Source organism: Centrocercus urophasianus, unplaced genomic scaffold (assembly GCF_019232065.1).
Source record: "Centrocercus urophasianus isolate 14NV4802_14NV808 unplaced genomic scaffold, USGS_Curo_1.0 seq_13, whole genome shotgun sequence".
Classification (NCBI taxonomy): domain Eukaryota; kingdom Metazoa; phylum Chordata; class Aves; order Galliformes; family Phasianidae; genus Centrocercus; species Centrocercus urophasianus.
The window spans coordinates 29344125-29360118 of NW_024884475.1; the positions used below are offsets into that span (position 1 = coordinate 29344125).

General features: G+C 37.6%; 1 protein-coding gene across 12 annotated transcripts in view; it reads left to right on the top strand.

Moving 5' to 3' along the window:
* Window positions 1–15994, top strand: part of MANBA (mannosidase beta) — a 65458-nt gene that overhangs the window by 25815 nt on the left and 23649 nt on the right. For all 12 annotated transcript variants that reach the window (XM_042811769.1, XM_042811768.1, XM_042811772.1 and 9 more), the window contains 6 exons: window positions 1324–1441; window positions 4240–4326; window positions 5398–5565; window positions 8630–8848; window positions 10472–10636; window positions 12009–12153. In XM_042811769.1, coding sequence (XP_042667703.1) covers window positions 1324–1441; window positions 4240–4326; window positions 5398–5565; window positions 8630–8848; window positions 10472–10636; window positions 12009–12153 — 902 coding nt within the window. The remainder of the gene's footprint in view (window positions 1–1323; window positions 1442–4239; window positions 4327–5397; window positions 5566–8629; window positions 8849–10471; window positions 10637–12008; window positions 12154–15994) is intronic.

Sequence of the window (15994 nt, forward strand, 5' to 3'; positions counted from 1 at the left end):
AGTGGATCCTGACTCCGCCCCTTCCAGTCACTCAGGTGTGTTGCATGCAACTGAGTGCCCCTGGATTGGCCCTGCCTTCCTACAGGTGCTCAATCACTGTTTCAAGCCATGACTTAGCATTTTTGCTGCAGTGGAACACAAATTGCTGGGGCTAAGGCTCTCAGAATTAAGACTTAACACTGCAAGATCTGAATGTTATTCAATGCTAGTAAGTGCAATAGCTGATGGTAGAGTGGTTATTTGCTGTCCACAGGTTACTGGCCTTTCAGACATTTTTTAAAATAATCCTCAGGCTATCTGTTCCTATTGCCTGGAATGTACTCGTTGACACTGACAGGAAGAGCACTTAAGCCATGTTCCAAACTTCCTAATGCAGGGATGGAGAAATGCACCGAAGTCTCACTCTTCCCTATTTGGTCTGCTCTTGGATTTTGCTGATATGGCATGCAAGAAGTGGGATGGAGGGCATGCTATATTTTGACTAGCTTTGTTAATAACATACAGTATTTCCACACGTTGTTCTGCCAGTACTTAAAAAGGACTTATGTAAGTTACTCCAGAAGTAATGCCATCTATTTATTTCCATGGAAACTACAATACATACAAAGCACAATAACGCTATTTGATAGAGAAAATCCTCAACTATGAAATATTCTTTTTCAGCATAAACACCACCAGTAATTATGCGTTTTCACCAGCAATGAAAAGGAGCCTGCATGTTGTGCTCGTAAAAAATCTGTACCAGCAGAAGTGACCCTTTGTCTCTTGCCATTGCTGAAACACACCACCCACCACCTCACTGTGCTCACATCTGCTGTTTGGTCTCCATAAATGTTCAGCAAGCATTGATGAATTTCAGTGGGTGCAATTTTTTCTGCATGGGAGGAATTCAGTGATACACCTTTGCTTCAAATGCACTTCCATATCAGGTTCCAGGTTGTCAGTCTGCCCCTCCGCTGCCATCTGTTGCACAGCAACAAAATGGAATACTGGTGGGAAGGTTCAACCTCTACTGCCATACCACTACTATCTGTCCCTGACATTGTGGTCAACATAATGAAATAGGAGGCATTACTGGTACAGCCCTCGTGCAGCTGACACTTCATCTATTTTGTGTTTACAGGACCAAGTAATTTTGTTTACACAAAAAATTGCTTTTTGAGATCTCTCTCCAGACATGCAGGATTAGAAGGTATCAAAATAGACTGGCTTCTGTCTGAATTACTTGATTGCTTTTCAAAGATGAATGTTTGAGGTTTTTTTGTGATATAACCTTAGAAACTGCTATGAAGGTTGTGTAAATCTTCTTATTGTATTTGACAGATTATGGCTACTCTTGAAGTCTGCAGCAGATGCTAACATGAATGCACTCAGGATTTGGGGAGGAGGAATATATGAACAAGATGATTTCTATGATATTTGCGATGAACTGGGAATAATGGTAAAAAAAATAATAATACAGGCTGTGTATTTGGAAATATGAGCTTGTAAATAAAAGTCTACTGTATATGAGTCATGTAAGAGAATTTGACACAAGTTCTAACCATCTTTCCAAAGGATACATGGTGGAGTATCAATCTGAGAAGTTGAATCAATCTTCTATATATATATATATGGATGTACACAACTTATAGATAAAACCTTCATATGTGTATGTATATATATATGTGTGTATATATATATAATTTATTTTTGTAAATATATATATTTTTAACTTCTTGCTCATTACTGAGGCTGTCTGAAACTGGAAGTGATGTTTTGGACTGTTTATATTAGCTTGTATTTTCCAATTAAGGCTACAAATCTGCGGTCTTCATTTTTTTATTCTGCCACCCTTCTTTACCCAGAGTCTCACTTTGGTCTTCCTTTTCTCCCTGCTGTCTCTGTTTTTCTGCTCTTACATTCCCCAGAATCTGAGCTAGAGGCTTGTGCCTTGAACTCTCCATCTTTTGTTCAGACCCAGACTCTCCAACCTGCTCCAGTTCTACATTTTCTATTCTCTTGGGATGGATTGAGAGAAAGAAATGAATGTCTGAGTAACTGGTGTTAGTGATGTTACTTAATGCAGAGAGTAGACATTTATACTGTGTTGATGTGCACTATGTAAGAACTTCTGTGGATTACTGTCCTGGAGTGGGCATCAACAGGGGGCTTGCAACAATTGGTCAAATAGCTGTGAAACAAATACGTATGGGTGGGGGATTACTCACAAACTCAAATGGTAGTTCTGCCACAGCTGTGGGCCTCTGTAGCTGTGATTAGGAACTTACTCATGTGAGAATAGCTCTGCTGAAAAACTTGAGTATTTCAGTATATGCCCCAGTTTGAGAGCAGAGACCTTGGAATCAGATCACTGTGAGAATTTAGGGTCTAATCTGTTTAACTTCTGTGCTTGCTTCTGAGTAATCAAAACATCAAAGAAAGTAGTCGTGTTTTTCTCTGCTCGGGAAATGAATGAAAATTTGTTTGGTTGTTTTTCTTTTTTCTTTTACTCAATTTTCTTTTTTAAATTTCATCTGGCCTGCATGGTAGACTTTATCTAAAAGGCCATTTTGAACAAACTATAATTGAATGTAAATATAGCTATAAAGGAACACCTGCTTTAAACATTGGTAATTTTAGATGAGTAGCTTTTGATTATATGAGTTTGGAGATAAATGATAATAAGCTTTGATGAAATGGGGACTACATGAGTGAAGACTGAATTGCATCAGGTATTAAAATCCCAAGAAGCGCATTTGGTCTTTGCAGCAGTGAAGAGCAGAGAAACAAAATTGATACCTTGCTGCCTTCTGCTTTATGTGCTTGCCAAAAAAAAAAAAAAAAAGTCATCTGAATGTGTGCCTTGATTTTCAAGGCTTCTGAGCACTTGCAGTTCTTTCATTTTTGACACTAGAAATCTAAGTAGGCCATATAGATCTGTGCCTGGGCAATGCTCAGTGCAAGAAGTAGGTCTTATTCAGCACTGAGAATAGCAAGTAGATACAGAAAATCAGACCCTTATTCTGGTGCGGGGTGATGCTGGAGGACTTTAGTTTTACTCCTTCTGCTGGTCTTGCGAAGACTTAAAAGAGCATTAGAGTCAAACTGTGTTTAAGGAGAAACAGTGATGGCTCACTGAAGGAAACAACGGGAGAAGTAAATTTGGTACAGAGAATTTTGATTCCACAGTCACTGAAAGATTCTTAGTAATTCTTCAGCAATAGCCTTGCTTTTTCTTAGAGTGTTAGACTGGAACAATTATTAATAGATCTATTACACACATTTTTGGGGGAAACAGGGAAAAGTAATGGCAAAATATGTCATCGCAAGGAGAACAATTTAATGAGAAGCAGGGCTGGCTCTCACTGTTATTTATGTAGAATGATGTTCAGAAAACTGTAGTCTGTTGGAAAGGACTCACTATACTGATAAGCTCTTTCAAGCTTTCCATTTGAGATAGATTATCATGAGTTTAATTTATGGCACTTAAAAATTAAATACAGGACAGATAGATCAAGAAATCCTGCCCATCTCACTGGGCTTCTTCCTTTCAATTTTTTTGTAATTCTTCTTTAAGTTACAAATGAAGGAGTTTGTTGTTCTCCAGTGTTGTTCTCAAGGTATCTGCTTGATCTTTAAAGGAAGAGATCACCAGCTCTTAAACTAGATTCTTTGTTTCTGCCTCACTGAGCACAATTTGCTCTTTTTAAGATCAGTCTGTGCATTTGTTGTGGAAGCATTTTGTTACAAAATGTACTTGAAGACCTGTTAAATGTACTTGGTACCGCATCACAAGAATTACTTTCTTCTTTTAGTAAGTAATGTGGATTTGGTGTTACACATGGAAAGCATTAAATTTGAAATTGCTCTGTTCAGCTGGAAGCTCCCTCATGGTCATAGCTGAACAGAGCGTGGATTCTAATTATTCCGTTGAAACCTATTGAAATCCATCTTATTGAGAAATAATCTACTTGTCAGTGAAGGCTGCCAGGATCTACTTTCTAAGGGTGAATATTTTGTAAGTCCTTATATTGAAGAAAACCACATTTGAGTATGATCATGTTGAACGCCACGAAGAGTGTGGTTGTTTTGATGATGCTTTTCAAGAACAACAGATACGTTTCAGTTCAATTCTCTTTTAGATAAATAACTTCTGTTTTGGGAAAGTATTTTGCATCCCAGTGAGCATCTGTTTTTCAAATATGAAAAATGATTTAGTAACAGATTATTTTGTATTTTCTTTCTTATTTCTCATAGATTTGGCAGGATTTTATGTTTGCATGTGCCCTGTATCCAACAGACCAGGATTACTTGGAATCAGTAAGAGCAGAAGTTTCTCATCAGGTATTTTGTCCGTGTGATCATAACCTAGTATTGACTGAAAGAATAATTTATGAGGGCTGCTCCAAAAGTAATTCCTCCTCATTATGTTGGCCCATGACATCAAGGTGGATGTTGGTGCTATGGTAGTAGAGATGTAACCTTCCTGCCAATATTCTGTTACATTTTGTTACCGAGTAGCAGATGGCAGCAGAGCGGCAGTCTGATAGTAAGACACTTGACATGGAAGTATGTATAAAGCCAAGGTGTATCACTGAATTCCTCAATGTAGAAAAAATTACACCTGGTGACATTCAGTGATGCTTGTTGAATGTTTATGGAGGCCAAGCAGTGGGTGAGAGCACAGGGAGGTGGTAGATGGTGTCTTTCGCATTGCTGTCTCACCACTGCTGAAACACAAGTCACGTTCCAGCTGGCCTTGCAGATTTTTACAAGTGCAGCATGCAGGCTCTTGTTCATCACTAGTGAAAATGCACAGCAACTGGTAGTGACTCTGTTGAAAAAGAGTGTTTTGTAGCTGAGAATTTGCCCTATTAAATGGTATTAATGTGCTCTTTGTATCTGTTTTATTTTCAGTGGAAGTAAATAGGAGGCATTACGTTCAGAGGGACCTACACATTATCCTAGAAATGCTTATTTGAAAGTATTTGTTAGTGTGCATTTAAATAGCAGACACAAAATGTAACCGTGCTCTTTAACTTGCTTCTGGTAGTGAGGCAGAGGTATAGGCCTTCCTCGTGTCCAAACTGCTCTCGAGGATGTTTAGTGTAAGCTCTAGTGATATCGACTTGTCTTAGCACAGAATTTACCCTTCATATGTGGCTGAACAGATGGGGATAGAGCTAAATGTGCATGGTGGATGTGTGCTGGGATACTAAGTATACAAAAGTCTGGGTCTGATCTGGAACTGGCGGAAAAGTGGACGGACTGGATAAAAACACGGAACTTGTAGGCGTAGCATTTGTAATATGCATGTGAACTTGTAATTAAAGTAGTGACAAATAGATCATTATTTGTTTTTATTTTTTAAGATAAATTGTTTTCCTTGACTTCTGAAACTGAATTGTTTTTCAGGTAAGGCGGTTAAAATCCCATCCATCGGTTGTTCTGTGGAGTGGTAACAATGAAAATGAAGCAGCAATTGCAAGTAACTGGTTCTCCATACCACATGCTGACAGAGAAGTCTATATCAAAGATTACGTGATGCTTTATGTGAAGAACATCAGAGAAATAGTTCTTGCTGTAAGTGATTTCAAGAAAAAGGGGGGGGAGGTGACTTGGCAAAATGACGTAATATTTGCAATTTGAGCTACTTGGGATTTCTCTGCTTTTGTGTAGTTTTTTTCTTCTTTTGTTTAAATAATCTTTGAAAATGAAAAAGAGCATGCTGTTGAGGAACTGCTCTTTCCTCGCTTGCATAAGCTACTCTTTAAAATCAACAGTCATCCTCAAAACAAAACAAAAAATTGTTTTTGTCTTTAATGTCCTGTGATATGTAAAGATGACCTGAAAATGTAGATGATTTTGCCTCCTTTTCCTTTCCTATTAAGTGTACTCCACAAATACCTTCACTTGCAGTGGAGGTAAATCAACTTGCCCATTAATTAATCAAGATGATTGATTTCCTTTGTCTTGACTTTGTTGATACGTGCTGTAAGATGGATTAACAACCCTCAATCTTTTAATTGCAGTTGAAGAAATTTGTGAAAATAATATTGTTCCAGTGTGTCTTTCCAAGTATGTGACTGAAGTGTTTGGCTGAAGTAGGTTAAACAAAAGCTATGCCAAACTTTGTCCTTCTCATGTTCTTTGGTCATTATGTTGTTTTTGTCATACGTGGCTTTTAGTTTTTGTTTTTTTTTTTAATTTGTTTTGAACAAACTGATGATGTTTTACAGTATACAGAAACTAAATAGTTCAGATAAGACTTAAACTATGAACATGCTGACCAGAGGCATCTGAAATCAATAATGATATCTATTGTGATGTGGCAGTGCTCATTTTGCACAGTTCTTGTAGAGTTGTCTCTTCCTTATTGGAAGTACTGCAGCTCATTACTTCATAGAATCTACTTTTAACTAACTTTTGTTTGCATATGTGGGGTAAAATTGATTCAGAAGTCCCAAATCGATGCTGCACATCTGTATAGGGATTATAAATGATCCTTGAACCACGGATGAGTATTCTTAAATCCCCTTTTAGCTAAGAGGCATGCAGAATGATTAAAATGCAAGAGCTTTGCCTGGCTAGTGAACAAGCGAATGTGAGTTTTGTGTTAACCTAAAAATGTTAATGGTCTTTTCTTAACCCAGTTATCCAGCATGATGTTACTGTCTTCAAGATATGATAATGCTAGTCTCTGTCATTTTCAGGATGAGATGCATTTTATGTTATGGGGGCTTCATGATCTAAATTTTCCCTTGCACTAAGCTAAGCAATCAGCAATCAGTATGTACATGACAGTGATGTTATTGCTTATTATTAGAGGCTATTGACATTGTCAGAGCAGTTGTACTCTGGTATTCGTGATATCTTTCTGCTGGAAAGGTATAGAAAAAGGGAAATAGTGAAAATGAGGTAGTGGAGTGAAAGAACATGCCAGAAAGGATCTGCTCTTGAGAAGTTGTACATTCTAAGTGTAATGGTGTCTTACAATCAAAATGGTAAGCAGAAATATAGATGTTTGTATTTCTTAGTTTCTTTGAGCTGAGAGGTTGTGTACAGGTATGCTGTGGTGTTTCTGTGATTGGCTGCGTGACTTGGATGGCCAGTGTGCATACCACAGAGTGAAGTATTCTGGCTTGTGATAATATTTTTTAGTTACAGTCCACTTGTGTGTTATTTTGTCGAGCCTGGACGCTCCTTTATTTTGAACCCATAGATTAACTATTTTGAGTGTCAGAAGGAACTGTACCAGTTAAATGATTTCAGGTTCTGTAAAATACACCTCTGCTACGAAAACAGTCTACAGGAGCTGGGGCTGATCAGCCTAGGGAAGAGAAGGCTCCAGGGAGACCTGGTGGTGGCCTTTTGGTATCTAAAGGGAAGCTACAACAAAGAAAGCAGCAGATTATTGAGCGGAGTTGGTTGTGATAGGACAAGGGGAAATGGTTTCAAACTTAAAGGGGGGAGATTTAGGTTGAATAAAAGGAAAAAGCGAAGGTGATGAGACACTGGAACAGGCTACCCAGAGATGTGGTGGAAGCCCTGTCCGTGGAGACGTTCAAGGCCAAGCTGGCTCTGAGCAATGTGACTTAGCTGTGCATGTCCCTGTTCACTGCAGGGAAGCTGGACTAGACTAAGAGTCCCTTCCAACTCGAACAATTCTATGGTAATGTAAACCAACTGAGGAAATCTGTAACTGTTGGCAGAACAGGACTGTATCACTTAAAAGACTTCTAAGTCTGAGCTAAAGACTTTGGGGAATCTAAGGTATCCTGTAACAAATTGTACTTCAGTTAGTTGTTAATCACTCGCATCCAAAATATTGGAGCGGGATGGCTCTTTTCTTTCTTAAAATGAAGCACGTATCAACACAACTCTACTGTGTTGGAGCCAGTTGTTGCAATCTGTGACTGTGGTAATTCAGGCCTCTGTCTTACAAGTAGAGTGAAAAATGAATTATACGTGCAGAACAATTCCTACGGTGCTTTGTAGAGTACAGATAAAAGATGTTGTACACTAAATCTGCTGAGGTTATAAATAAATGCTGCACTGAATAATCTTAAATGTAAGTCCTGGTATAGTCTTGTCTACTTTGATGTGCTGAGTCAGCAACGGTGACAGTAACCTGCAATGCTACTGTGCAGTCATTGGTAGCAGAATATCTTAGTTTTGTTGAGACTAAATTTAGGAGACTAAATTTAGGGGGGAAAATCATGGTGATATTGCTCCAAAAGCACAATAAAAGTAATGATTTACATAAAGAGGTCACAGTTCTCAAATATTAATGTTCTTTGGGTTTATTTTTCATGAGACGTACTTTTAAATAGCTTTCATTAAGAATTTAGAAGTATATGAAGATAGCGAATCTCTTGATGTGAGGAAAAGAATCCCTTAGAACAGTAGAGCAGGCAACATCATGCCTAACTGTCTTCCAGGAGGAGGAATGAGAGGCTAATTAAGCTAGTAAAGATGATGACTCACAAAGAGGATTGTTTCCTAAGTGGTGACTCAGAAATTTGGAAAAATCTTGTTCTTCTTTGCCCTCTTCCTTTTCAGTATACATTCCAGATATTCAGATGATAAAAACCAATCATTTTATAAGGAGTAGTGGTGATGTTTTATTTTTTTTTTCTAATTACAGGAAGATAAAAGTCGTCCTTTTGTTGTATCCAGTCCTACCAATGGTTTGGAGTCAATTAAAGAGGGCTGGCTCGCTGAAAATCCTTATGACACGCATTATGGTGACACTCACTTTTATGACTACAGCAGTGACTGCTGGAACTGGTCAGTGTATCCTAGAACTCGTTTTGCTTCAGAATATGGGTTTCAGTCCTGGCCATCTTTCAGTACGCTGGAAAAGGTAAGGCTGATCTTCTGAACCTTATTATTCCCTCTGCTCTCGTTTAGTGGGGGTAGTGAATCTCTTTCCAAAAAATCATGACTGCAGCTGGGATAATGCAGTGTGAGATGTGGTACATGGCAGGTGGGATAGAAGTGTGGAGCTGTGGAGGGAGGGAAGAAACTGGATTGTATCCTTTCAGTGATTGAAAAATTTGCCTTGTCATTGCAAGAAAAAAAAAAAACAAGTTTAATGCAATTAAGGGTGTTTATTAGGTCTGCCATGATAGGAACACTAGGAAACAGTCTTGATTATTTTTATAATTAAATGAATTTTAAAAATTATTTTCTGTTCAGAACCAGTAACTGGCACTTTCCACCATTTGAAGAGCCCAAGGATCTTGTATAGATTAAAATGTTAAGTTGCTGCCCAACCCTGGCTACTAGCTTAATTCCAAGTGGACTTGTCTTTCAGGTCCTTCTTCCCTTGGGTATGATCTGTAAAATATAAGCAATGTTATCACTCATATTGAAACATAGGTGGCTGTGCCTGATAAATGGAGAATGTTATGTGACTATTAATTTTAATATTAATTCTTTTTAATATATAGCTTAGTGATGATTGCCTAGCATATTTCTGTGGCTGTGTTGAAGGTCCATTTAAAAATACCAAAGCCACAATCAGTGCTGATTTGTGCTGAATTTTCATTGCTTTTACCAACTTATTTGCTAATATTCAATACATAAAGAAAAAAATATTGGAGAGGGTTTTGTTTTGTCTCCTATTAAATCAAGATACTGTATATTGTTTGATTTTCTTTTTTCTAGTTCAAACAGAGATGCATCGTCCTGTTTTTCTGTCCATTTGTTCAGACATGAATATCATGTTGATAGGCATGCATCTGAAAGGAGTTCAAAATGTTCCTTTCAGTTTTCTGGGTTAAGTATATTATCTGAGACATAATCAGTATGATCATCCATATGAACAAAAATGAAAAATTTTAACTCAGTCTGACCTACAGTAGAACAAATTTAAATAACAGATGTTACAGAAATTGTAATTATGATAAAAACTTAACAGTAGTAGCAGTATGAGCTATAAGGGATTGTTATCCTTAGCTGAAAAAAACCCAAACCAACTGTTTCATGTTCATTTGTTTCCAGAGGCAGATTATTGTAGCAGGTTTTGAATGTATATTACTAGAATTTATAGCCCTGCTAGCTTTTGATATTTATTAGCCTGGAAGGAATATGGCTTCTTACTTTCAAACATACTAAATGTGCAACTTTATGCCTACATGTATTTGACTAGAGTACATTCTTTCATCTCAATTAAGTGTTTCTGATTTACTGTGAACCCAAACAAACCATTGAGGTCCTGTGGTCAAATTCAGTTGTAGGACAAAAAACTGTCATGCTCCTGAGCCTTTTGAGCAGGTTCAAAAACACTATTTTCAGGTGTTTGTACAAAGGGTATGAGCAAACGGTGTTACTGACTAAAAATTCTTGCTTCACTGCATGAGGTGCTCTAAAAATGCATTGCCCTCTTTAATAATTTTGAGTGATGCCAGCAGGCTGTAACAGATATCTTTTCCTGAATAACCTGTCAGTCATCATTCAGATATTTTACTTATGTTTTTAAAAGGTTTCCTCTGCTGAGGACTGGTCGTACATGAGCAATTTCTCTCTCCATCGGCAGCACCATGAAAATGGCAATGACCAAATGCTTCAACAGATTGGATATCATTTCAAGCTTCCCCTGAGCACAGATCCCATAAAAAAGTTTAAAGATATGATTTACCTCACTCAGGTAAAAGTGGTATCTTCAGTATAAGTAGCTGTTCCAATAGTCGCTATTAGTAGTTGAAATTGGACCTGTTGAATCTGTTAGGTAATGTTCAGTCACACAGAAACAGTTTCTGCACTGGAGTATTGGAGAGTCCAGTATAATTTGGAACAGGCTTGCCTCTCATTTGCTGTAGAGAACGCAGTTTTCATCAAAGAAGATCTGGAATACTTCTCAGAGAATTTTGCAGAAACTGGCTTAGTCAGGAGAAAGTCAGATGTGTGTCTATCTTGATCTCTGTCCTCTGCAAGGCACGCTTACATTGCTGGCTGGGGATGTAGGGACATTCTGCTCTTTTTTGGTAGACAACTCTGCCTGGGACTACTCTGTGTTGTTCTTCGTATGCTTTGCTTTTCATGTGGCCCACGGGGATGTATTGCTTCTATTTTTGCCATAATACATTAGCTTTTGAAACAAAATTATTTGTAGAGGCTGTAGTTGTCTGCGTGATCATCAGTAGCTTTTATTTTGTTGTTGTCTCAAATATTAATGCTTTTTTTTTTCTTTTTTTTAATCAGTGGATTATATTTTGCTTTTCATCTGAAGTAGTTTTGCCTCACGCTTGCTTTTTTCCTTGCAATTTCTTTGTGACTTACAAATGATATTATTAAGTTTAAAGTGCTGTTACTTTTTTGTTGTGTTCCAAGAATTTCAGAAATGCTCTTGATGGGAATAACTGCATTTGACAAAGTTTTTGATGTTTGAGAGCTGCTGTCAGCAAGTTTTATATAAAACTGAAACAGCTGGAGAGCTTTAAGCACTGCTGACAAGAGAACAAGGATAGATGATGCTGTGAAATTGAAAGCAGGGGTGAAACTTGCACAGTGAGGTCCTGACTCAGAAAGCTATGGGGGTTTCTGCAGGGTGACATCTGTAGCAGCTTTACTAAGAAGTTAAACAATTTAAGAACACCAGAATTGCAAAAATGACAAGGAGAATAAAGTTGGCTATCACAGTTAACTGGAAGTGTAATGTTTATTCTTTAGGACAGCTCAAAGGTAACTTTTTCCTTCATTTTGTGACTTCTTTAATAAGTCCCCATCCTAATTATAATACTCTCTGTGATGAAAATAACCGGTTATTTAGCTTCTATTGAGAACGTGGCCAGTGCAAAATTATTGAGAGTGTTTTTTGAAGATCAGATGGGGAAGCTGGGAAGAAACATGAATGCAGCTGAGAAAAGATTGCCCTTTGGGTGCACAGTTTTGAATGTATAATGGGAATTTGTGTTTGAAAGTATGTGTTGCTACTGTGAAGTCTGTGTTAACTGAATAAATACACACATTTTGAAAGTAAGGTATAGTAAAATAACTTTTTAAAATGTATTTGACTCAAGGTGATGCAGGCTCAGTGCGTTAAGACAGAAACTGAATTCTATCGTTCTAGTCGAAGTGAAATAATCAAGGGAGAAGGACACACAATGGGCTCTCTGTATTGGCAACTCAATGACATCTGGCAGGCACCTTCATGGTCTTCCTTGGGTAAGTTTTGCAGCAGTCTGATAAAATGTACCAGCCAGTCTTTGGTTTCCTCAAGTGGAAATATCAGAATAAGAAGTAAGGCTCTGCAGTCTCTCTTGGGTGACTTGGCACACTTTGTTTCTGACCATCTTTTAGAAGTGCTTTCCAGAAGAGTGTTTTATAGAATCATCCTACAAGTCTGCCAGAGAGGATAAGGAAAGGAGCAATTCCTTTACTACGGATGTTTTGCAATTGAAGTTAGGATTTAGTAGCCACCAACTCATAACCATGTTCTAGAAGGGTTTAGCTTAGAGAATTTAAATTGTATGTAACTCCTAATTCTTGAAAACATGTTTTTCGCATTTCTCCAAAGGAAATAAGGAAATGAAGACAGATAAAGCTGTCTACTAGGAAACAGTGATGGTTAAGATTAGGGGTGCAACCTCATTTTCCAGACAAATTATGCTCTTTTTTTTTTTTTTTTTTCCTTGGAAATTTTTTTTTCATAGAACTTCATATGACACCTCTCACCAGCATATAATTTCTGAAAAGTTCTTTGCTTAGAAGAAGATAACTGGCTGAGGTTTGGTTTCTGATTTAATGTCAGGTGAGTTGAATCTCACTTTCTGACTAAATTATTCTGTTAATATGCTATTTAGCTAAACTACACGTGATATCTTCTTTTTTTCTTTATAATACATATTCTTTTTAGCACACTCGAGTAGAGTAAGGAGGCATATGAAGAGGTAAGGAATACCTCTTCATATAAATAAGGAATAAGGAAGGAACGTGTGGTAGGAGAGAAGTGGTATGAGAGAAGTGGCTGTGTTTCGTATTTTAAATATTTTGTCTGGAAGTCATTTTGAAATGGAGGTGTTGTTCAATGACAGTTAAATAGGACTTCAATTTTTTTTTTTTTTTCAATTTTAGTTATTTGTCAAAATATTCTGTTTTTGAAAATATTTCCTTAAAAATTTTGTGTGTGGTGAAATAAGAACGGACTAGAAAAACCTAGGAGGTAGTGTGAAGTTCTCAATCTGTCCTTAGAAAAAAATGCCATTTGGCCTTGTTTCAGGAACTTAGCTTACCCCACCTTCCCTGTTTTATTTTTAGTTCACTGGGAGTCATTTGTACCTCTCACTTTTTAGTATTCATCTAGTCAAAGGAACAACTGTGAACAGCGAAAAACAAAGCAGTACAAGTAGCAGACTATTTTATTTACAGGGGTCCATATAACGTTCTTATTTCTGGACTTATGTGAGGAAAGAGAATATCATAACGCTCACTTTTGTGATTCTAGCAATGACTATTCTTAGACTTTCAATGAAGATTCGGAATGAAGAGAGATGCTTGAAAAAATATCTTATAAAGACAGAGGTATATTGATAGATGAAGTGATTGTGAAGAGCATAAATATGTATTTTCAAGTACAGAGCGGATGTCATTGTAGAAAATGCATCAAGTACTTGAATTATTCATGTGTTGTTGAAGTTAGTTTACAGAAAAGAAGCTCAGCAAAGAAGCAGCTGTCCCTTTGTTTTGCTCTATTTCCTCAGTGGAAATGAGGAAAGGTTTAATATTCATTTAATTAGGCAGTGTAGTAGAGGGATTTTTTGAAATGCTAATAGCTGAAATTATGCAAAACTTCAGATAAATTAGTTTTATTTGCACTTCAAAAACGTGTTTCTGTGTCTTGGCACAGTGGTATCACCAAAGTGCCTCTTACTTAAATCTGTTATTTCACAGAGTCCCATGGAAGTGGTTGTATAATTTCCTGTACCAAGTGGAAATGTTTCCTTGTGAAATGAGGAGCAGATATGACATTTCAACTCACCTTCCTGATGTTTACTTGGAACAAAATGAAAACAGTGCAGTATTTCTATCTACTGTTCAGAATTTAACAAGTTATACTACAACTGGGTTTTATTTGTTAGCACCTGTTTGTGAAACCCTTTGTGCCACATTGACTGCTTCAGCATGCGTGTTGTGTGTTTTGAAGAGTGCTGTGACAGACACAGCAATTTATCACCCTACCCCACAACTGTCACCTTAAGGTACCCAACTCAGTTGTCCTGAGATTCCCTTGAAGAGAGAACTGGCTTTTATTGCAGGTTCAATATTCAAAGCCCTTGGTGACACCGTAAGCTATTACGGAGAGTAATAGATTTGAATTTGTGAGAGTGATGTGAGAGAAGAACTACCTGCGTGCTTATCAGGTTGCATTCAGTGATGTGATTAATTGAAAATCTGTTCCAGGGAGAAGATCTGCTTGTTCTCACTCCTGCTATGAGTGTAGATAATTTCTGGGAACAGCCAGAAAAGGCTGGTGACATCTCTTTGCAAACCTAATTTTTATTTCCTTTTCTGAAGTTTGGTATTACGAAGAGTGCAGATCCATGTTATTACCAAGAAAAAACAATGGGAAACTTGGATTTCTTCAAGAATCCATTGAAATGTTGAGGGAGGAGTAGAAGGAGGAGGAAAAAAATACCCCAGGGCTGTTTTAACTAACTTTGGACTGTTACCTTTGTTATGCATACCTGAAACAGGAAGGTTTAAACCCCAGAATATCTCAGGATAGCTACTTAATGTCTAGATTTCTGGCATTCTTTTTTGGAGCAGGAGGAGTATTTTACACACAGCTTGCCTAATTTTTAAATCAAGAAACTAACTCTGCGATGAGCTGAAAAGTGTGATTTTTCTATCAGTGAGCTTCTCTGCTGTCTGAAGTTAGTTTGACGGTGGTATTATTGAGATCCTACTACTGGAAGTAGTCTCTTTCTGTGTGAACCTGCTCCAGCAGTCTAGCTTTGTTCATCAAGTGGCTGTAGTCTTTTTTGGGAAAGGATATATCAACCTTAGCAAGCTAATCTCAGGTAAGCAGAATAATGTTTGCAAACAGCTTAAAACAAATAGCTATAGTAGTTGAACCCTAGAATGAGTTTTGATATGACAAAAATTTTTAAGTGTGTGGCTTGTTTGCATTGTTTGCTGATTGTGGAGTTTTTTTTTGTTTGCTTGGTTGTTTTCTCCTTGCAAAGGCATAATGCTGTATTGTTTTCTCCACAGTACAGTTTATCTAAGGATCTTTGTATTTGCTGCCTAGGTAGAGAACCTGTTTTTCCCTTCAGTAGCTACTAAAATGTGGTTACATAAAGAAAATCAGTCAGGAATCAAGGCACAGGGGAAATGGACGGCCTGGCCCAGTAGAGGATAAATAGAAATTTATATTATGCTAAGTTACAGAAACTTCTCTACTTCAATTGTTTTTGTACTTAAGATAAGCAGAAGTCTAGATTTTCATCATGTAAATTAAACTGAAGAAAAAGTTCAAGTTAGCAGGCAATGGAAACCTCAACCTATTTTGGGTGTCTTGTCTGTGCTCACGGGGGGTTCTCCTCCAGTCAAAGGACTGAGGCCTACAATGGAAAGCTTCTGTTGCATGACAGTTGGAATTCCTGAAAGTCTTGTGGCAGTCCTGAAGATTTCTGAGATTTCAGACCCTGCCTGGGCCTGGGCTTGGGTGCAGTGCTCATTTCTCATGCAAGGACAGCTGCTATTATTTTTCAGATAAGATACTGGCTCGTAGTTTGGTGTGTTTTTTAGGTAAGCTGTTCCCAGTCCAAATCTCTCATCTCCTCAAATTTTATGGCCCAAAAGAATAATTTGTTTGCACTCCTTGGTTTTGGAGGAGTCGCGCTTCAGACCAGCAGTGCTTTCTATCAGGAGTTGTCCTCAGAATGAAACAACATGGCTTTGTTCATGTGCTGAGTGGCACCAATTTGCTCACTATGTTCAGTGCAGCAAACTGCCTGTTTTGAAGAAACTGTACAACCTCTCCTAATATAATTGTTCAGGCTTT